Genomic DNA, 22388 nt, shown 5'->3' on the forward strand with positions numbered 1-22388 from the left:
GGGTCCTTTGTAGCTTCCATTTCAACAGTCCATAGAGAAACAGTGTACTAAACACATAAGTAAAAATAAATACCTTAAGTCCAGGAGCATGCAAAAGATTGGGAGCTTTTTCATGGAACTCCCCGTAGGTAGCCATCTTTAATTCACACGTATAGCATCATCTGGGAAGGAGTCATCCAAATGAAAGAAGGCTATTTCTGTTTCCTGTTTCAAACACTATCAGAAGAGTATAAAATGAGCATAATTTGAGTTCATAAAAACCTTGCAATAGCATTTTGATAAGGCGAAACTGAGAATCAATACAGCTTTAGGTTTGCCCCAATCCTGAATTTTTTCCAAGTACTGTATTAAGACAGCAAAACAGTTCTCTTGTTAATCACATGATTTGTCTGAGAGCAAGACAAAGAGAAATAAAAATCATGTGTCAAGTGGCTCCATACTGAACAAAGCATCTTAGTGGATGAAACCATACTCTCTTGAGAATGACTGACCGGTTCTGCAGTTTTCACTAATTTTGTATTGCATTATTTTTGCTTGTAGGGTGTTCCTATCAGGCTTGAAGTGGGACCACGAGATATGAAGAACGGTCAGTTTGTAGCTGTCAGAAGAGACACAGGACAGAAGTTGACCTTTGCAGAACATGAGGCAGAGGATAAACTCAGACACATTTTGGAGGAGATCCATGCTAACCTTTACAACAGGTTAGTCTAAAAGGGAATAAATCATATGGCATCTGTGACTGATACGACTTTATTTTAACTGTAGAAGAGATTTCTTCAACTCATTTAGATTTAACTGTGGAGAAAGTCATCAAGACAAGTCTTCTCTGTGCACTTTCATTTTTCAGTCTGAGAAGCTCATTCTGATTGTCACAAAAAGTTTCCCAAATGTGCCTGTGAAATAGAATTTTCAAATGTTAACAACACTTCAAGTTCAGATCTTCAAGTTAAGCCTCTGCCAATATCCATATGGTATTGACATCTAAAACTGAGCCCCCAGTACTTTTTTGATGTAGTGCTACTGTGCAGGCTTGTAGTGCTGGAAGGTTTTGAGAATCTGTTCAAAAGAACAAAATTCTTTGATAATAATATTGGAGTTTACATCTATCTCGAAGGTAAAATTTTCAAAAGCACCCAAGTTCCATTTTCAAAAATGAGTAACACTTTCATATTGACTTTCACTGCTACGTAGGCTCTTAAATCATTGAAGCCCTTTTGAAAATTTTATCTGAAGTTACTGCGTATGGCAAATCTCTGTAATAAGGTGATGCATAAGAATATGATTGTTTCATATTCTTGAGGCCTGTATGGGAGAGGTGCAGGGTTGTCAAGTATGGTAAAGGCAGTCCTGCTATTCTGATTTGAAGACCTTATAAGGTCATCCTTGATATAAACCTGTTTATATTTGGAGTTGCAGTTGACTAAGGTATTTGAATGTCAGAAAATGATCTAACCAAAAGAGGTAAATGAGATTTGATTTCCGCTATAGTTAGGTTTAGCTTTCAAGCATTATTATAGTACCCTCCACTCAGTTACAACAGTCTTAAGTTGATTTCCTGGTTAACTGGTGCATCTCTGAGGTGATCTGATGGTGATGCTTAACTTTTCTGTGACTTCATCTCCTGCTGATTCTGCCAAAGTTTTCAGTCCCTCCACACCGTGATACATGCTGAAAACATATGATATGCTTCCCTGCCTGTTCTTGGCTAGTATTTTGTTCTTTTCGCACCAGCTGTATAGGCTGAGTATATTGCAGATGCCCCTGCTGTACTCTCTCAGACAATATCCTCAGTCCTGTTGCAAACCAAATAGTAGTGCCATCTCCCAAACCTTTGGGCTTGTCTAATAGTGTGATGGAACTGCAACAGCCTGGAGAGAAATACCTTTTAATTCATCAGAATTTCTTCTTTTGGAAACACAAGCTGTAGAAGAATATCCTGATTAACAAGATTCTACAGTCTTTGTACTTTTTCTCTTGTAATTTGGTGTTTGGTGGCTCGGCACAATTGCTTCAGATGGTAACTTCATTTAGAAGATGAATACTCATGTCTGTCTTTACTAAATTTCTTTTCTTGTCTTAGAGCTTTTGAAGACCTAACAAATCATATGGTGGTGGCCAATACTATGGAAGATTTTCAAAAAGAACTTGAAGCGGGAAAGGTAAGGAGGTTCCGAATACACTGAAGTCTGAATAAGTGTCTTGCAACATTGTTAAAACAGGACACACATTTTCCTATCCATTACAGGCCAGTTGGAGATCAGATGCTTTCACAGCCTAAATAAATGCATTATTACTATTTGAAAGGGTGCTTGGTAGTTTAATCAAATTTGCTTACACACTGGGAACTTTTCATGGAGAGGTTGGCAACAAACTGTAACTTTCCCAAATGCTGCAGTAGTTGCGGTTGCCATCTGCTATACTAAAGCACAGTTTTGATTAAGATTTTCCACGCTACTAGTCTTTAAAATATTATGTTCAGGCATTAGAGGTGACAAGGCCACTGCGGGAAACTTTACATATCTGTTACAAACGGCATCATTTATTTAAAATGAGTGTACTGTTTTTTCAGCAGGAAGTGACCGTAGCAGATCTTAATGCAAATATCTTTTATTTGGATTAAGATAAGATACTATAATTATTCCCCTACAAATGGTGTTAAAAAAGACATTATAACTGCATTCCAGGAGTCCAAAGTACGTACTACTTGTGTCAAAGAAAACTGACCTTTCTAACCTCATCAGAAGCATTGAGTGCATTGACAGGTGCTGGGCATCAAGAAGTTAAGATTGATGATCAGAATAACTGATGATGTAACAGGACTGAGTTTTATATTAAATTCTGTGGTAAGGGCACTAGCAACTTATGAAAAAATTAAAGTTTTTGGTGGAGCAGTTGAAGTCTAAATCAGCAATTAAGACTGTATTTTTAATGTTTAAGAAGTGTGTTATTCTTCCCATGAGGTGCACATTGAACTACCATTGATTGACTTAAGGAAATCCTATCCCTGAAGTTCTATTACCCAGATCCCCCAGCATGTGAAAACATTTGAATAAATGTTCTTGAAGACTGCATCTCGTTAACAACTAAGAATCACTATTGGTGCAAGACTGCAACTAAGAAATAATGCAAAAGAAAAAAGTGTTTTAAAAAAAAAAAAAAAGTGGGATGCCAATTTGGCTCTGCTCTGAAAATAACCATACACTCTTGCTGAACATGTCCTTTAAGGGTTAGGTACAGGGCCAGTGGGATTTATGTTGAATAGAAAAAAATAAAATTATGAGCTAACTCATGCATTACTCTCACCGCCACCCACCCCCCTAATCTTTTTTCCTGTAACTTGTGTCACGCAATCTCATTTGCATATTGTCTTAAATTAGATTGTAAACTCTTCAGAGAGGAGACGGACTCTCTGTCAGTACAGCAACTAGCACAATAGGGACCCTGACCTTGATTGGGGTATATGTTTGCTCCCTAAATATGGTGGTTAAAAAAACAAAAAAAAACCACATCTGATTTGCCATCACCCCAGAAGCTAAATATATGTCAAGTTATTTTGGACCTTCTCAAAAAGATTTTTGCACTCAGCCTGCTGGTTCTGAAGTAACATTTCACTAATGCAAACCCTTTCCAAAAGCTGGCTTGGCTTACCTGATGTTAAGTATAAAGACCTCTTTGTCCCACAAATAATCACAATGATTTTATTATATATTGATGCAACATCAGTTTATGCTTTTAAAAACTACCCTTGGCCCCTGGTGGCCTACAGAACAAAGGAGAGACGTGAAAAACAGAGGCTTTCCCAAAATGTTGGGCAATGTGGTAAACTTAGGATATATCTATACATACAGCCCTGCAGTGGCACAGCTGTCCAATACAGCTGCAGTACATCTGGTGAAGACACTCTATGCTGACAGGAGAGAGCTCTCCCGTCAGCATAAAAAAAACCCACCTCCGCGAGTGGCAGAAGCGAGGTCTACAGGAGAAGCTCTCCTGCCGACACAGTACTGTGCACACGAACGCTTATGTTGGTGTAATTTATATTGCTCAGAGGAGTGGAATATTCACACCCTTGAGTGACATAAATTTTGACGACATAGGCTGTAGTGTAAACATAGCCTTAGTTACAAAATAAGCTAAGGAAAAAAATCCATAAAAAGCAAAAATATAAACATAATTGTATTGCGAGCAAATTATCATTATGGATTAATGGCTCTCCAGGATCCGCGGACATTTCCTCCCACCTCAAAGACCCAAATCACAATAGCTCTTACTTCTGTGAAGATGATCTGGGAAGGGAGCAATGTCCAACCTTGAACAGCCCACCTCCTTTCACTTATTCAGAAGCAGATGCTGGAGAGCACCATGAGAAATCAATAACCTAGCTAGCTCTGCATCTGGGATAGTACTAGATCATAGATTTCAAACTTGTAAATAAAACATCTAAAGTAGTTGCACTTTATGACATGGAAAAGAAGCAGTGTAGTGAACATCTTTGATTTAGAAAAGTAAATGTTCCACCTCTGAAGTTACAAGCGCTTATCTGAGTACCTAGATCTAAAGAATAAAAGTTTGAGGCACTTCATCGTGTGTGTATGTATGAATGTTTATGTCCGTTTTTATATATTATTGTACAAAGCAGGTAACATATATAAAAGTAGTAGTTTTTCACGGAAACCCTCTTATTCAAATCTCTCTTAATTAAAACCTCACTATGTTGCATTGACCACAGTCTAAAAGGAGATTTCCCAAGCTAATTTCCCATGTTTTCCTGTATTTAGTGTGATTAACCCCTTAGACCATAAAATCTTTGAGATGTGGACTTCTTTGCTTTTGTGTCTTCAGTAATAACTACATGCAAAGTTTAATAAAAGCTGCATGAACGATCTAAAACAGCTCTTAAGTAAAACCCACATTTAGTAAACCAGAAAGATTAATACAAGCACGGAATATTCGGCACTCACATTAGACGCTTACTAGTCCCTCCTCCAAATTGCAGAAAATGAAAGAAGCTAATAAAAATGTATATTGCACCGAAGTCTAAATGGGAGTTTTGTGTAAAGAAGAAGTTGTTTCTTGTAGCATAACACAGCACAACAATTTTATTTAGGCTTCTGGTGAGGAAAACCAAAATAACAGGAGTATGTGGAGCAAATGTGCACTTAAGACTTCTTGACATTTTAGCAACTGTCCCTTTCAGCTGTAGTCTTTGCCTCAGTTTTCCATAATCTTTTAAAAATAGTCTTCTTCGCTTTACAGTAACACTTCCTAACTGCTACTGTTAAAGTACATGAAGTGAAGAAATTGAGTGAAACATCCCTGGAAAACCTAGAACTGTTGGACCTCTGAAACAGAAATTTGCTGCCCTGTTAAGTTTAGAAATACTGAACAATTTAAATGGGCTGAAGTGGTTAAAAATAATTTAATGGTATGCTTACTGCATCTTGTACTGCCTCAGTGCTTAATATCTTGTCTTGTCTATCCAATGTTCCTTCTTACTGCTTATGTAAGAAGAAAATATGCTGGTGACAGTTCTCTTTACCTTAATGAAAATACTGAAATAAGTCCCTTCATAATGTTATTCCTCAGAAAATATGAATGTATAGCACTGATCCTAAAAATTATAATGGGAAACTTCATTGGGAAAGCATTTCTTTAAAGTATGTAAATAGGTGTTGCTCTATAATCCAGTAGAGATACGGGAATTGAGATTTATTTTTTTCTTTAAAAAAAAATAGCCTGGATATCCAGAGCTAGAAGGAGGAAATTTTTGGACACCTTTTCATAGATGTAAAAATATCGTGTTGGTAAATTTCTAATAAGCTAGCAACCATCACTCTTCAAATTCTGCTGTGAGCTTACACTAGAGTTCTACTGCATTTCACTACAAAGGGGCAACTGTCGCTGTATATTTTCAGGATGAAAAGGCTATAAAAACCCTTTTGAAGTGTGTTAATTTTACCTTTGATTGTGGTTAAGCTGAACCTTTCCTGTTTAGAATGTGGCAGGGGGCTGGACTAGATGCAGCCCTACATTTCTTTGATTCTATGAGCTAACTTTGTAAAATGAGTAGTTTACCTGCAGTCTAAAAATTCTGCTTGACAATAAAAGGATGTCAGACTTTCAGAACTGTCCACCTACCAGCTCATTTAGGCATGATTATGCAGCCAGATTGTCAAAAGTGCTTCGCATTCAACCACTCCCACTGTACTCTTTTGAAAATCTGATTCCTGTTGTGGGTGCTGAGCACTATCAAAAATCTGGTCTTCAATGTCTGAAGTGTTAGACCTATAATGGTAGGGTTTGGGAGTCGCTCCTAAAATAATGCCTGTTTGCTTTCACTGTATAAACTCTGCATCTTTCTTTCATTTCAGATTGTGCAGATTCCCTTTTGTGGGGAAATCGAGTGTGAGGACTGGATCAAGAAAACTACTGCCAGGTAAACTGTGTAACTGTTGAATTTAAGAGAATTTACATTTAACTTTCAAGTTGGGTATCTGAGTATAAAACAACATGAAAGTAACATTCATGTAGAGCAGTGATACTCAGACCTCAGTGGTTCAGGAGCAAAATTAGCGATCAACATTATCCAAAAGAGCCACAGAAGTGTGAATTCATAGTTTCATTTACTAATTACTATAAATTATTCTCACAGCAAAGTAGCTGACCAAGTATTGTTGTTTTATCAACTACAATTGGTTAGAATGTAAGAACAGCCACGCTGGGTCAGACTGAAGGTCCATCTAGCCCAGTATCCTGTCTTCCAAAAGTGGCCAATGCCAGGTGCTTCAGAGGGAATGAACAGAACAGATAATCATAAAGTGATCCATCCCCTGTCGTCCATTCCCAGCTTCTGGCAAACAGAGGCTAGGGACAGCCTGGTTAATAACGTAGTAAAAACATCCTGATTGGTTAATAATTAAATCACACAATGTTTTAATATCATGTGCTGCAAAGACCCACAGGAGGCGCATTAAAGAGCTACTTGCGGCTCACGAGCCTCGGTCTGAGTATCACTGCTTTAGAGAGACTCTCCACATAGGATTCTCACTCTTGGGTCTTATCTTGTACTACAAGACAGGGCATTATTACTCCCTTAGCCCCAAAGTTTTTACCCAATGAAGTAATCACTGTGTGTGAGATTTCTTTCTTGTAATTCTTTTGGGAATTAAGAATATTAAATTTGTTTTCTGTTTCAGGGATCAAGATCTTGAACCTGGTGCCCCATCGATGGGAGCAAAAAGTCTCTGCATCCCCTTCAAACCTCTCTGCGAGCTGCAGCAGGGAGCTAAATGTGTCTGTGGCAAGAACCCTGCCAAGTTCTACACCGTCTTTGGTCGTAGTTACTAAGTTACTAGCAAAAACACCTTGTTCCTTATTTCTGAACTCAACTTTTTTTAATAAGACTGAAATCTCCCCAGATCTTATCAGTTTTGTGACTTTTTAAATAATTCAAAAAACAAAGCCATAAGAAAGCATAAAAAAAACCCCAGTCAGTCTTAGATTAGCAGTATTGCTGAGACTTTTCTGTAAACATCTCTAATAATAAATACGTATTGTGAGCTATAAAGTGGTTCTATCTTTATTTTTGTGTTTTATTTTGTGTTAGTGGAAAGATTTGGGTTTTCGTTGCTTGGTTTCTCTTTTGGTTATGGAGAGTGAGTGTGCTTTCATGTATGCAAAACACAGATCTGTGAGGAAAAACCTGAAGTGTTGTAGATGATGTAACTAATCCAGGGTAATGGTTAAACTACTCTGCACCATGCGGAGTGTTTGTATATTGTAAAGTGATATGGTTTAGTTATAGCAAAGGACTGGGAGCTAGGAATTCGAAACCATACTTGCCACTAACTTGCTAGGTGCCTGGCTTTGAACAACACACTTAATTTCTGTTCCATAAGTCATTATGCAAGGTAGCCTATCTCCCCTTGTTTTTTTCCTACAAACCCCCCCCAAGACGTTCTGGTTAAACTTGGATTTATGCTGGAAATGGCCCACCTTGATTGCTGTGCACATTGTAAGATGAGCTATTGCCAGCAGGAGAGTGAGTTTGTGTGTGTGGTTTTTGGAGGGGGGTGTGGTGGGGGGGGGGGTGAGAAAACCTGGATTAGTGCTGGAAATGACCCACCTTGATTATCATGCGCATTATAAAGAGAGGTTTCAAAGAGGGATGGGCTATTACCAGCAGGAGAGTGAGTTTGTGTGTGGGGGGGGGGCGGGGGGAAGGGTGAGAGAACCTGGATTTGTGCTGGAAATGGCCCTACTTGATGATCACTTTAGATAAGCTGTTACCAGCAGGAGAGTGGGGTGGGAGGAAGTTTTGTTTCATGGTCTCTGTGTGTATATAATGTCTTCTGCAGTTTCCACGATATGCTATGCATCCGATGAAGTGAGCTGTAGCTCACGAAAGCTCATGCTCAAATAAACTGGTTAGTCTCTAAGGTGCCACAAGTACTCCTTTAGTCTTAAGTTGGTTGCAGTTCAGTCCTTTGGTGTGAAGAGTGGGTGGAGCCAGCGAGATGCTCCCTGCTCTGACACTTCTGAGTGAAAATCTGCTTCTTGCACCAGTTTCCCGTGCACCTTCCCTTCACGATAGGGCTCTGATATATCGGAGGGAGGGAGGAATTAGCCAGTGGTAACATGGCTCACAAAAACTAAGCTGCCAGGGTGGAGAAAGTGGCTAGGAGTGCAGTTCAGATGGCACAGGCTCAGTGGGCTTGTCCATTACATTCCTGTGAATCCTTGGCAGCCTTGGCTTCCAAACCCAGCATCCTGGAGGGAGAATCAGACAAAAACTCAGCAAACTTAAACTGGAGTTTTACCCTCCCACAGGCTTGTCTTCTGCATGTGTCTCCTATGTTCCAAATTGATTGGGGTTATTTCTCATGCATAAAAATGTGAACTCTGGCAATCTTAGATGCAAAACTCACTTAGAGCCTTATCCCCAAACTTTTATAGCCTTCTCAGCTTTTCAAAAGGGAGTGAAATGCTATTTCCACTTCATGCGGATCCGTGATTTGGTCTCTTATTCAAAATGACTGAGTACAATACAGTGGCTTTTTTTTATGGGAGACCAGCCAGATTTCTCACTGTATGGAGCCTCCTAGAAGTACATGTATGTACCAATTACTGTTTCTTCCATACTATTTCAAACAATGGGAAAATTCTCTTTCGAGTACATCTGACAAGTTCTCCGCTCAAGAGAAAATTATGCTGATAAAACTTTGAAATCAAGCCCCATGGTTTTGTTTTTTGCAGAATTATAGCAATCAGGAGATGGTGATGGCATGTGCTGCTTCATGCATCAGTGGGATATGGGGTACTATTTGTATTTAAACTTAAAAATGGATTGGCTAGAAATACATATACACTAAGTAGTTTTCACGTGAACATAGTAATTGCAATGTCAGATCAAATCAGTGGTACATCTAGTGTAGTATTGTCTCTGATAGTGGTCAGTACCAGGTTTCAGGGTAAGTTGTTTGTTTGTGGGGGTGTTTTATGTGGACAATTGTAAACTGCTCAGAACAAAGTATCTTCCTAATCCCTGTCGGTCAATGGTTGTCTTATGCTCTTGAAGTATTTGTATCTATCCCATTTCCAAAATCCCTTGCCCTCCACAAAAACCCCCTATCTGACGTAACTGTGGATGTTCTATGTTGAGTCATTTTTAAAGTTGCAGTTGATCTTGACATATGCAACAATTCATATCTATGTTGTCCTTGCAGGAATCTACCCAGTAAGATATAATATTTATTGCTGTAGTGCCCAGAGGCTCCAATTGGAATTGGGAGATCCACACTGTTATAGAATAGATGCATATGAGGACACAGTGCCTGCCACATTATAAAGTTCTAATTATATTTGTTGTAAAACTTGCCATTTGATTATGATTCTGGACTCAAACTAATGTATATGGAAACTGGATTTTAGATCAAATTCGAAATATTGTATTATAATCCATTAATAGCTTGTTTGGTTAGCACTGTTCCTGCTTTCAACTATCAGCCTCTGTGATGGAGCTTAGAAGACAGGCTGAGGGTCTGCCAATTTTTTGCACAGCTTGAAAATAAAGCGCCTGAGAGCAGAATATAGAATTGCTGTACATGGGATTAGTGGGGGAGAAGATACGGTCTTTTCAAATAGTGCAGAAAAGATGAGGATCAGGTATTGCGTCAGACTGCAATATATGACTGTACTTACTGGCAACTGAAACCTATTCACAAAGCATAGAATTTTTTTGGCTGAGATCAAATCAATTTTCTTTTGCGACTAGATCAGTGTGGCATAAAGATATAGAAGAATCATCCCTGGTAGCACCTTTTATTCCTCCTGGCACCAAAGATTTCTGGGGATAAATCCTCCGTATCTCCAACCTTTTCTGGTAAACTAGTTGTTGAACTTGTTAGACTGGTTGCTATGGAGACACTAGTAATGACGTTGAGGTTGAGTTTTTTGCACTATAGGTGTCCTTAGATGCCCTAATCCTCCCATCAATTTGATATTGGGGGTGAAATTCTTATCCCCACTCTGGCCCCTCTATGCTGGGTAAAGGTGCTGAAGAAGCATAAAGGGAGGGGCTCTAAAAGTCCTGGAGAATCCCCCCCACTGTAGGAACAGTGAAAAAAGCTGCAGTTTTTCTTCCAAGGACTTTCAGAAATCCCAGTATAGGTAGGGTTACCAGAGGTGGGAATCGGGATTGGAAGGGCAGGTTAGCAGTGGAACCAAAGTGCACAATCTTGCAGAGGTTGAGAAGCACAGCTGCCCATAACCATCAGGTGACGAGTGAGACAGAAGAACGACACGGAAGATCAAATAGAGCAAAAGTTACATTAGTAAGGATGCATACCAGCAAGTTGCTGAACATCCTCAAGCTCCTGCTGAAGTGCCCCAGGGTATCCGCTCTAAAGGTTGGTTCAAATGTTAGAAGACGTTCTAAAATATGGAAGCTGCATCCAGGTTGCCTTTCCTTGGTTCTGCCCATCGCTTTTAGTGATCTCATAGGTGTGACACCGATTATCAATTATTTTGATTAAAGGGGCAGCATGCATTCAGTTATTTTGATCAGAGATGAGAATAAACGAAATACGTTGAAGGCATTGTTCTTAGAAATGAGCTGCTCTCAATCTGCCATAGGTTTGCTATGAAAACATAATGAGTCCGAAAGACCCCGGTCTTTTTCACAAGAGTAGTTTTCCGTGCACTTTTCTTCCCAATTATAGCAGCATTGGAAGTGATGACTTCTCTGCAGTGCTCATTACTGGTGGAGGGGGGGAGAGTCTTTGTTTCTGCGGTGAGGAAAAAGTTGCACATCTGGAAGCACCACTTGAGCTGTTCTGTAACACTTTTATGGAGAGACCATTCCCATCCTGTTAGTATGAATTTGCCACTCTACTGGCATGCAAATCTGCAAACTCTTCTACCTTTTAAAAATGGTAAATCTGGACACATTGTAAAGAATAATCAGAAATGAGATTCCACTAAAGCTGATGAAATGACATTGTCTGCCATTATAATGGAATTTCCGATCCCTTAACTGCAGTAAGTGCAGGACAAGAAAACTGAAGCAGCCCTAACCATCTGACAATCTGAATAAAATAATGTTGTGGGTTGATGAGAGAAATATTGTAATGTTTGTGTATCACCCATCACTTACTGGACAGAATCAGAAAACTTGGCTGTCAGAGGATCTAATTTGCTATTTGCGGTTGGAGAAATGCCTTTAATTCAAGGGGCTGCTTCTGGGGTAGGTGGATCCGAGTCCTATCCTGACTTGTTGCTATAACATATTCTGTTGTGCAACATAGTGATGACTGTAAAATCAGTTCATTCCCTGAGAGAATCCTTAATGAAACATGGTAAATCAAACTAATTAAGCATGAAACATGGTCAATTAAACCAACATCCGATTTAGTTCAGGAAGCTGGGTCCCTGGTAAACTCTCTGTCCATAATGCACAGCTTGCTGCAATGATTCAAACTTCTGGAAGTGTTCCAGCTCCCTGCCACCTGAAGGCAAAACAAAAAGCATAGGGCCAGTTAAGACGTTAGCTAAAAGGTTTTTCATAGAACATGGTCGATCCTCACTCAAAGGAGTCTTCATCCTGTTGCAGGCTTTCCTTTTTGGTTCAGAGTAACTTAGCTTTTCTGGACTTGAATGGGAATACCACCTATTTTTGGAAAGGACATGGAGATTCATCATGAAAGAGGCTAGGAGGTAAACCCTTCAGCAATGTGGGGATCATGCTTGTGAATTCTACGTCACAAATAACCCCACGAAAGGAACAGATAATGGAAATGTGAGGCAAGTAGGTTATAGTTTCCTGGCAATGGGTCACTGATACAAAATCTTGAAATAGCACTTGGGTTGTGTTTGGAGTCCAACCTTCACTGGTTGATTAATGGTGTCCCCACTTCCCCCTTGCTGAGCTTGCTGTGTGTCTCCTGCAGCCACAGTGAGAACCCCTTAAGTTAAAGGGGAGCCTCCTGCAAGCGGAGTTGTGTTGTCTCTCTCTCTCCTGAAAGTTCTCTCAGAAACACCATGCCATTCTGAATTAAATACCTACCTCCTTCCTCTGCTCTGACTGTCCCAACCTGGATGCCCTGTGTCTGTCTTTATCCGTTCTGATGAATACCAAAGAAAATTAAATGTAAATTTATGAGATCTGTAGAACGAAAAACACTTTCACAGTGCCCAGCATCATATAATAATGAACCACAGGGAAAAGAGAACCATGGCAAAACCACAGGAGAAACAAATTTCAGTGTACAGAGTAGCAGCCGTGTTAGTCTGTATTTGCAAAAAGAAAAGGAGTACTAGTGGCACCTTAGAGACTTTATCTGAGCATAAGCTTTCGTGAGCTACAGCTCACTTCATCGGACGCAGTACATTGTACTCACTGGAATGAGCCAAAGCCTCTTGGACAGAGGATGGCTGGGACAGCAGCCAAGTTCAGAACTAGTTGTGGGTCAGCTATAAGCACTCCCTTATAACTTATCCACTTTGTATCCAACAACAATTGCTTATCCCAGTAAGAGAGTTAGCATATTAGGAGGGTGCTAGTTTTCCATCCCATAACTTTCCAACTTTCTTTGGGGCTCCAAACAACTTCAGCGTTTCTCTGCTCAGTTCAGGTATGTGGTATAGATTTCGTGTTTGTGTGTGTGTGTATATATATATTTTTTATTATATATATATTTTTAAATAAAGCTCTAGGACCTCTGCCTAATTCAGAAAGTGTCATCAAACCAGTATCTAGGCTCCTAGGAGAAGAGCAAGGAGATGCTGTGAACGTTGTAGCATGAATAGTCTCTCACTTTGTCTCACTGCTTGGAAACTTCACGTACAGTATTTTGCACAAGTTCCAGTACAGATTAAATCTACCAAAAACCAAGTAAAATAACTTTTAGGGTTTTTTCCGTACCCAACACTTTCTAGGTAAATACTTTTAAGATCAGCTGTCCCACAGTCTCTCACTGCTAAAGTGACAATGCCCAGTATTAGAAAAAGGAAGTAACTATTTTGATAGCGGGATCCATTATATTTAGAGATTTCAGGTGATCTGTTCAAAATCCAGGTCTTGCTTTAGGTCCATCACGAACTATTAACACCTCAGGGTGGGATTTTCTAAAGCACTCAGCTTTGGCCTAATTCTGCTCCCAAGGAAATCAGTCTGAGCCCTTTTTCAAAATCCCACTGATAATTTCTTGTGTAGTAAAGCATTATTGTGCTTTATGGGAAGAAACAGCACACTTCAAATACAGCTAGAACACTAGAAGTAATGTTTGGAAACATGATATAAAACAAACTTTAGCAGTAATAATCACAGGTATCAGTTTTGTAATTAGTTCAACCAAGTACTGAGCAGGGTACAGGGTAGTACTTGTAATAAACTGGCCCTAGATGAAAATGTACCAACTTGAATGTAAACATGAATTAAGCTTTGTAACTGAGGGAACTGAAATGTGAATGGATCAACCAATGAATAACAGCAATATAAACATTATTTTCAGGTCCACAGAACACCAGGGTAGCTGTCAAAAGGGTTGATGAGAAGTTTGGGAAGTGGAGGAAAATTAAATGCACCATAGCCCCTCGAACAGAGTGACAGGTGAACAGCAAAAGCCATAGGTTGATACAATGATTCAGTGGTGGAACAATCAGCAAACAAATGTTAATCCTGGTGGTGGGTTCTGATAAATACCTGCAAACGGGGTTAAACAAGATCGATATTTCACTTATCCCTTAACATGAGCAGAAAATGATAGATGGGAACTGGAGATGAACTTTCTGACTGCAAGATAATTCACCTCAGTCAAAATGTATGCCTGCAATGGCACACCCTGGTTATTAACCATCCAACATTATTGCTGTTTTATCCATATTTGACTGTACTTTATGCTGTTTTCTTCCTCCCTTATCTCATGACTAAACTCATATGTACACAAATGGCCAATTTAAGTTTTAAAAAAGGATTGTAAAATCTTCAGGGCAGGCATGTTGTCATCTTTTATGTCTATCACTTAGCATACTTCTGGCTGCTTTATTTTCTTTACAAGAATCATTGACCTGAGTGCACACACGGACACGCATTTGCCATGAGAATTCAAAAGGGCGACCCATTGAAAGGCTTCCCGTTCTCCTAGCTATGCAGGAGCAGGTTATTTTGATTTAGAACTGGGGTTAGCCCCAGGATTCCTACATTCCTTCTCTTCTAGTTGGTGAGAGGTTTATAAGCAGAAAATAACTCCCAGTGCATACAATTCTGGATTCTATTAATACTCAGCTTGCACATTTGGGGGCCAAACCTGTAGGAAATGGCCTCCAAGTACACAGTTTTTGAGGATTTAATACCTGTGCATGTAATTGTTAGAATTTCCCATCTGCACATGCAGGTGTTAATCCTTGAAATGGGTGTATGCAAAAATCGGGGCTCAACTAAGGCCTTTGTGAAAACTTGGCTCTTGGAGAATGTCTTCATCTCTAACAGCTCTCTGGCATGGCATTTTCACTCTGTTCATAACAAACTGTATTTAGCTGTCCCACACTACAGACCTCAAATTACCTGTATTCCACAGACACATGGATAATACTATAAATGGTTGCTAACAGGAATGGCTTAATAATAAACAAATTTTCTATCACCTTTCTCATATAGGTGCATCTCATCAGGTAAAGCTTTCTGCTCCACCAATGGTTCTTGTGATCCTATATTTGGGCCTCCCTCATGCTTGAAAGCTATGATACTGGTGGTGGCAGCTAACTAAAGATGCTCTTGGTATTGGGGTTCAGTCTGGTGTGTCTCTTCCCCTCATTTTATTTGTAATAAATGAAAACAATCTCCATAGAGTGGCATATTAGAAGAGTGGAGATAGAGCATTACAGCAGCTGTCACATGATCAGCTGTTGCTAAACTGCCCTTTAAACTGATTTTATTGTTTTAGTGCATCTTATAAAAGTGACTTCCAAATGTGAGTAGCACTGAGGTAAAAGGAGGAGTTGCAGAGCTGTAGCCGCGAACTCTTCTGCTGCTGCTTGTAGAGACCAGACTAACCACAGGATAAGAGAGAGTACAGAAATGGGACGTTACTCAGGAAGAAGCAGCCGGCTCATCTTAATGTGCGTTGTGAGCCTTGTGCTTTTTGTGGTGGAGATATCAGTAGCGTACATTGGTAATTCCCTGTCTCTAGCTTCTGATGCTTTTGCTGTCCTATCTCACTTCATCTCCACGGTTATCGGTTTACTCAGCGTCCGGTTCAGCCGCATCAGGTGGCACAAGAAGAGCACGTTTGGCTTCCCCCGGGCAGATGTGGTAGGTGCCTTTGGCAATTCCATCTTTGCCACTGCTCTGATGTTCAACATCCTCATTGAGGCAATTAAGAGGTATCTCAATCCACAGAAGACCGAAGAGGCACTGATTGTCCTCATTGTTGGACTTGTAGGTCTATTCTTCAATGTGCTAAACTATGTTGTCTTTATGGACTGCTGTTACTGTGAGGCATCTGTTGTCCAAGAAGACACTGAAACAGGTAAATAAGCTAATGAACTTTCTAGACTGTCCAAAACCTTCCAAAGCACTATTTGACAATTAGCTTGGTGACCACTTGCTATTTCTTTGTGATGAGCAAGTAAAATAATTTTTTCACAATAATTTTGGTAATGGTGGGGAGTAGATTGTGTGCCTGAGCTGATAGATATTCATGCTTATTTTACAAGGCTTCTATCGCCACATTTGCTTCCTAATACATGTCTGAAGTAAATGGTGTCCCAATGATGTAGCTGACCTTTGGTAAGCCATCAAGCAATGAGCAAGTGGGGAAAATTCTCTTTTTTCTGTGTTGCCAAATTGGAATCAGGGTCTATCATTGTCCTATTGAGAGATGAATTGTCCAGATTTATCAGAAAGTCAGTGCTTGAGAGATGCTGAGCACCCCTTGGCTTAATTGAGAACTGTGAATGCTCAGCATCTCTGAGGTTATCGCCAGTGAGCAAGCAGGGATAATTGTAAATACTGCAACAAAGCTGTAATAGTTTTTGTCCAAGGCACATCTGAGAAGTGTTTAGGGTTTGTAAGCCAAGATAAAGAACTGACTAATGGCAAGAGGAGAATTCTAAGCCTACCAATTTATTAAATCGTTTAAAGAAAGATGTTTTTAAAAAGTCTGCAATTTGTTTTACCAGAGCTTACTGCAGAGGTGCTGTTTGTTATAGCAGATGTAGTGGGTTTAGGAGACTCAAAAAGAGCTAGTAAGATGCGTGATTTACAGATTGACAAATTGGGAGAGAAATATGGATTTTCTATTTAAATCTCTCTCCTCCCAATGAACGTTCTGTTTACACTGTGATTACCAAGAGTAGTACCATGGAGTCCTAGGTGCTGCGCAAACACAGAACGAAACAACTGTTCTTGCTCCAAAGAGCTTACAGTCTTAGTACTGTATTAGAGAAGAGAAAACAGATGAATAGACAGAGTGAAAAGAAATAATGAGACAATGTTGGTCAGCATGATAGCACACCTGGCGCAAACCATTCACCACGCTCGGCAAAGAACTTACAGAAGGTGTTTTTGACAAAGTGGCACAGAGGAGCTACCGTATTTTCATTTATTTTCTTAAAAGATTTTTTTTAATGTTTAAAAGAGAATTTTCCCTCATTTGCTCTTAATTTTTTAGAGCAGCTAATCTATTCTATTTGACTAAAGGTGGCAAGATCCCCCCTTTAAAAATAAAATTATTAAAATGAGAGGGGGAACATACATTTGATAGAAATTCTGCATTGATCGATCATCATCTTGGGGAGAAAGCTGAAATACACAGTGGGATAAAGCAACTGGTTTTATAAACCATGTTCTAGATGAGGTAAGATGTTGGCTTTAAAGAAACAGACAAATGCTGTTGAAATCTTTATTATAAGGTCCCATCTACACTGTCACCTCTTACCCACTCCTACCCCCCAAAACCCTGTGAAAACAGTCGTGTAACACGGTTGTGGCTAAAATCATAGCTGACTCTATGGATTGGCATGGGGGGGGGATCCAAAAATCATGCAAGGGAGATATGTTTTAAACTTGTCTAAATATAGAGAAATCATGCTTTGGTTTCACACATTTGTTATTTCCGTCTACGAATGCAAGAATAAATCTTGTTTATAGCATGGTTTGTCCACAACTGTTAGTATCATGCTTATAGATTGGGACTCTAACACTTTCTTTCCTAGTGTAGACAAAGACTTATTATGCATCCCTCGCTGCATATAAATTGTCATCAGAGATACTCATCTAAAAGTGCAGGCACTAAACATTAAAGGGATAGACACAGACTGAATTTGGCCCAAAGGTTTCAGTTAACACTATTATTATTTCCCATTTCAGCTTTCTGTGCTAGAAACTGATGTTTTCTATTGTATATTTATTTGCATTCTTAATCTTTTGTGTGTTTCCAGTTGATGTGTAGGTTATTTCGGTTCATTGTTAAAGACCCACTGATGTCTCCTAGTCACTTTTGTAAAAGAATTCTGGCCCAACTCTCTCAAATTCTGCACACACTTACTGGTGCATATTATTCATTTGCATTCACAACTATGACAATTTGAGCCTCTGCTAGCCAGATAGTCTCCATACATGCTTAATTTGAATTCGCAGGGATATTTAACACCAGCTTTGTTACTTTAGGGCTCCATCAGATTCTGCTGCTTGTTCTGCACCAGAAATTTTAGTCCTAAATTTGTGATGGCATAATAGTTTGTTTCAGGAATGACTGTCATCCCAAGCAGAGCACAATGACTTCAGGTGAATAATGAGCAACAGATAAGTGATTAAAATTAAAGGCAGATATTTTCAAAAAGAAGTAGGGGACTTGGCTTCACATTAAAATTAAAGGGAGCTGTGTGGCTAAATCCCCCAGTAAACTTTTTTGAAATCTCAGTCAAAGGTACTGGTTTTTATAAAATGCTTAAGTTGGAAAAGACGATCCACTGCTCGCCATTCCTTCAAATAAAAACATAGGGCCAAATTCAACTCTGGGAAATACAGTGTAACTCCCATTGACTTCAATGGGATTTCAGTGGCTTAAGCTGGGTCTGAATTTGGTCAATGTACTGTAGGCAAAATTTGTAAATGGTCTGTTTTTGTTTTTCTGTTTTCTATAACATGGCAGTGGTTCTTGGAATAACACAGACGCAAATCTTTTTCAAAAACAAGATGATATGTTACAATTTATACTGAGAACCACTGCCTGTTTTAAGAAAAGGAGGACTTGTGGCACCTTAGAGACTAACAAATTTATTTGAGCATAAGCTTTCGTGAGCTACAGCTCACTTCATCGGATGCATTCAGTGGAAAATACAGTGGGGAGATTTATATACACAGAGAACGTGAAACAATGGATGTTACCATACACACTGTAAGGACAGTGATCAGGTAAGGTGAGCTATTACCAGCAGGAGGGAGGGGGGGGGAACCTTTTGCAGTGATAATCAAGGTGGGCCATTTCCAGCAGTTGACAAGAACAGCGTCTGAGGAACAGCGGGGGGAGGGGGGAATAAACATGGGGAAATAGTTTTACTTTGTGTAATGACCCATCCACTCCCAGTCTTTATTCAAGCCTAACTTAATTGAATCCAGTTTGCAAATTAATTCCAATTCAGCAGTCTCTCGTTGGAGTATGTTTTTGAAGTTTTTTTGTTGAAGAATTGCCACTTTTAGCTCTGTAATCGAGTGACCAAAGAGGTTGAAGTGTTCTCCGACTGGTTTTTGAATGTTATAATTCTCGACGTCTGATTTGTGTCCATTTATTCTTTTACGTAGAGACTGTCCAGTTTGGCCAATGTACATGGCAGAGGGGCATTGCTGGCACATGATGGCATATATCACATTGGTAGATGTGCAGGTGAATGAGCTTCTGATAGTGTGGCTGATGTGATTAGGCCCTATGATGGTGTCCCCTGAATAGATATGTGGACACAGTTGGCAACAGGCTTTGTTGCAAGGGTAGGTTCCTGGGTTTGTGGTTCTGTTGTGTGGTGTGTGCATGCTGGTGAGTATTTGCTTCAGGTTGGGGGGCTGTCTGTAAGCAAGGACTGGCCTGTCTCCCAAGATCTGTGAGAGTGATGGATCGTCCTTCAGGATAGGTTGTAGATCCTTGATGATGCGTTGGAGAGGTTTTAGTTGGGGGCTGAAGGTGCTGGCTAGTGGCGTTCTGTTATTTTCTTTGTTGGGCCCATCCTGTAGTAGGTAACTTCTGGGTACTCTTCTGGCTCTGTCAATCTGTTTCTTCACTTCAGCAGGTGGGTATTGTAGTTGTAAGAACGCTTGATAGAGCTCTTGTAGGTGTTTGTCTCTGTCTGAGGGGTTGGAGCAAATGCGGTTGTATCGTAGAGCTTGGCTGTAGATAATGGATCGTATGGTGTGGTCTGGTGAATTGGAATTAATTTGCAAACTGGTTACAATTAACTTAGGCTTGAATAAAGACTGGGAGTGGATGGGTCATTACACAAAGTAAAAATATTTCCCCATGAAAAAAAGGACTACTTGTGGCACCTTAGAGACTAACAAATTTATTTGAGCATAAGCTTTCGTGAGCTACAGCTCACTTCATCCGATGAAGTGAGCTGTAGCTCACGAAAGCTTACGGTCAAATAAATTTGTTAGTCTCTATGGTGCCACAAGTACTCCTTTTCTTTTTGCGAATACAGACGAACACGGCTGCTACTCTGAAACCTGTCATTATTTCCCCATGTTTACCCCCCACCAGGCTGTTCCTCAGACATTCTTGTCAATTGCTGGAAATGGCCCACCTTGATCATCACTACAAAAGGTTCTCCCCCCCGCACCCCCCTCAGCTCTCCTGCTGGTAATAGCTCACCTTACCTGATCACTCTCTTTTGATGGGAGGGGGCTACTTTTCTTTCTGCAGTGTGTATGGTAACACCCATTGTTTCATGTTCTCTGTGTATATAAATCTCCCCACTGTATCTTCCACTGAATGCATCCGATGAAGTGAGCTGTAGCTCACGAAAGCTTATGCTCAAATAAATTTGTTAGTCTCTAAGGTGCCACAAGTCCTCCTTTTCTTTTTGCGGATACAGACTAACACGGCTGCTACTCTGAAAACTGTCTGTTTTATCTTTCATCCCTTTTCTTCTGCCTTTTGCAGGTTCATAGCCTCGCTGAAAAATTCAAACGTATTTTCTCTAAGAATAAATACATAGGATCCTATTTTGATTAAACTAAAAGAATAAAAGATGCTTATTTTTAAATGGAGTTCTACTCTGAAAAGTGCCAGTGTATATGTATAAAATCTATCTATATCTATATATAATGAATACATGGGAGTTCCATATCTCTCTTGATAGTTTTCTATATTAAATGTGGTCATTTTATAAGTAGAAGATAGACTCTTTCTTGTGTAATAGAGGACAAATAAGGCTCTTGAGTTATGCTCATGCTACCCAAATGTCTTCATATTGTACCCTCTAACACCTTGGCAATCCATTTACGTCAATGAACATAGGTGCTGGGGGTGCTCCTGCACCCCCTGCTTTGAAGTGGTTTCCATCATATACAGGGCTTGCAGTTTGGTTCAATGGCTTTCAGTACCCCACTATACAAATTGTTCCAGCACCCATGTCTGAGTACTGACAAATCACAGAATGGAATTTCATGTATAATCCTGTTGAGGCACAAAAGGAATAGTATTCAGTTTTCTCTCTTAGCTGGCTTTGCTCTGCAGGCCTAACAAACATTTAAAAAAACATCACCAAATCTGATTCTGAATAGACAAAGGAACAACTCAGTTATGGAAAGGTGCCTTTGTTATATAGTCACTTTTCAGAGTAGAACTGCACTTTAAGAAGCCCAGGCTGTTCTCAGACATACAAAAATAGACTTGGTAGTTTCCTCAAACCCTTTTAGGGTATTTCTTGTATTTTAACATTGCTGATTACCCAGTCCTGCCATTGTTCCGCTTGCTGAACTCCCACCAAAGCACATGGGAGTTATGTTCATGGACCAGTCAGTATTGGAATAAGACCTATATTTCTGTGTTGTGTTGAATATAGTTGGCTCATTCCCAGTACTTGCTATATTCCATTTAGGTTTATTTATATTTGTAGCTCTGAAGGTGGACAGCAATATCATAATCTAGGGTTGTTGGGTTTCTTACAGCACAATGGTTTCTGTGGTGATGACGTATGGTGTTACTGAATGAGGCTGAACCACAAAATATGTTTCAGTTCATTTGGTTTTCATTTTTATCTTCCACCATCATCTCTTAATAAAAAATGAGCTGGGGGGAATCAGCTGGGGACCTTTTAAGACTCTTTATCTAGGAAGGGGGTACTCACCATTAGTTGCACTGACTAGTTGGCCTTTTTTCAATTAGTAACCATGCTGCTTTTAGTAAGAAATATAAATTTAGTGGTAGGTAAATCAGCTATGCACAAATATTTCAGAGATTCAGATGTCAAAATATATATATGTACTTTATATAATAAGCCTGATCCTTCAGTCCCTACTGGCAAAAATGCCACTGAAAGAGCTTACTTGCAAGATCAAGCCCATTGAGACTCAAAACAAGATAATATTGCTGGTAAATTCTCTCACAAGAACAATAGAAGAAGACACTTCTTAAGACAGGCCACCATCCTTCTGATCTCTTATCTTAAAAGTTCACACATAGCCTCTGCTTTCTGCTGTTCTAGGAGAGGCCTAAGCATGTAAAAAGGGTGCAATGGTTCTGAACTTCCAAAATTAACTTTCTTTGGTCAGTTGTGGGTCTGGTGGTGTTCGGGGAAGAGATTTATTTCTTACCTTGATAGACTTGGCTGAGGTACAAGTGATAGGGTTGCCAACTTTCTACTCGCACAAAACCAAACACCCTTTCCCTGCCCCTTCT

At 39.7% G+C, this 22388-nt stretch overlaps 2 protein-coding genes across 10 annotated transcripts in view; both read left to right on the top strand.

Moving 5' to 3' along the window:
- The window catches only part of EPRS1 (glutamyl-prolyl-tRNA synthetase 1), a 61069-nt gene extending 53506 nt beyond the window's left edge, over positions 1–7563 (top strand). For all 9 annotated transcript variants that reach the window (XM_007064743.4, XM_043543631.1, XM_043543634.1 and 6 more), the window contains 4 exons: positions 541–701; positions 2081–2159; positions 6372–6436; positions 7197–7563. In XM_007064743.4, the coding sequence (XP_007064805.2) occupies positions 541–701; positions 2081–2159; positions 6372–6436; positions 7197–7347 (456 nt within the window). In that variant the 3' untranslated portion in view covers positions 7348–7563. The remainder of the gene's footprint in view (positions 1–540; positions 702–2080; positions 2160–6371; positions 6437–7196) is intronic.
- An 8011-nt stretch (positions 7564–15574) lies between these two features.
- The window catches only part of SLC30A10 (solute carrier family 30 member 10), a 31567-nt gene continuing 24753 nt past the window's right edge, over positions 15575–22388 (top strand). The window contains exon 1 of the mRNA XM_037895708.2: positions 15575–16025. Coding sequence (XP_037751636.1) covers positions 15575–16025 — 451 coding nt within the window. The remainder of the gene's footprint in view (positions 16026–22388) is intronic.

The sequence above is a fragment of the Chelonia mydas genome, chromosome 3 (assembly GCF_015237465.2).
Source record: "Chelonia mydas isolate rCheMyd1 chromosome 3, rCheMyd1.pri.v2, whole genome shotgun sequence".
Lineage (NCBI taxonomy): Eukaryota > Metazoa > Chordata > Testudines > Cheloniidae > Chelonia > Chelonia mydas.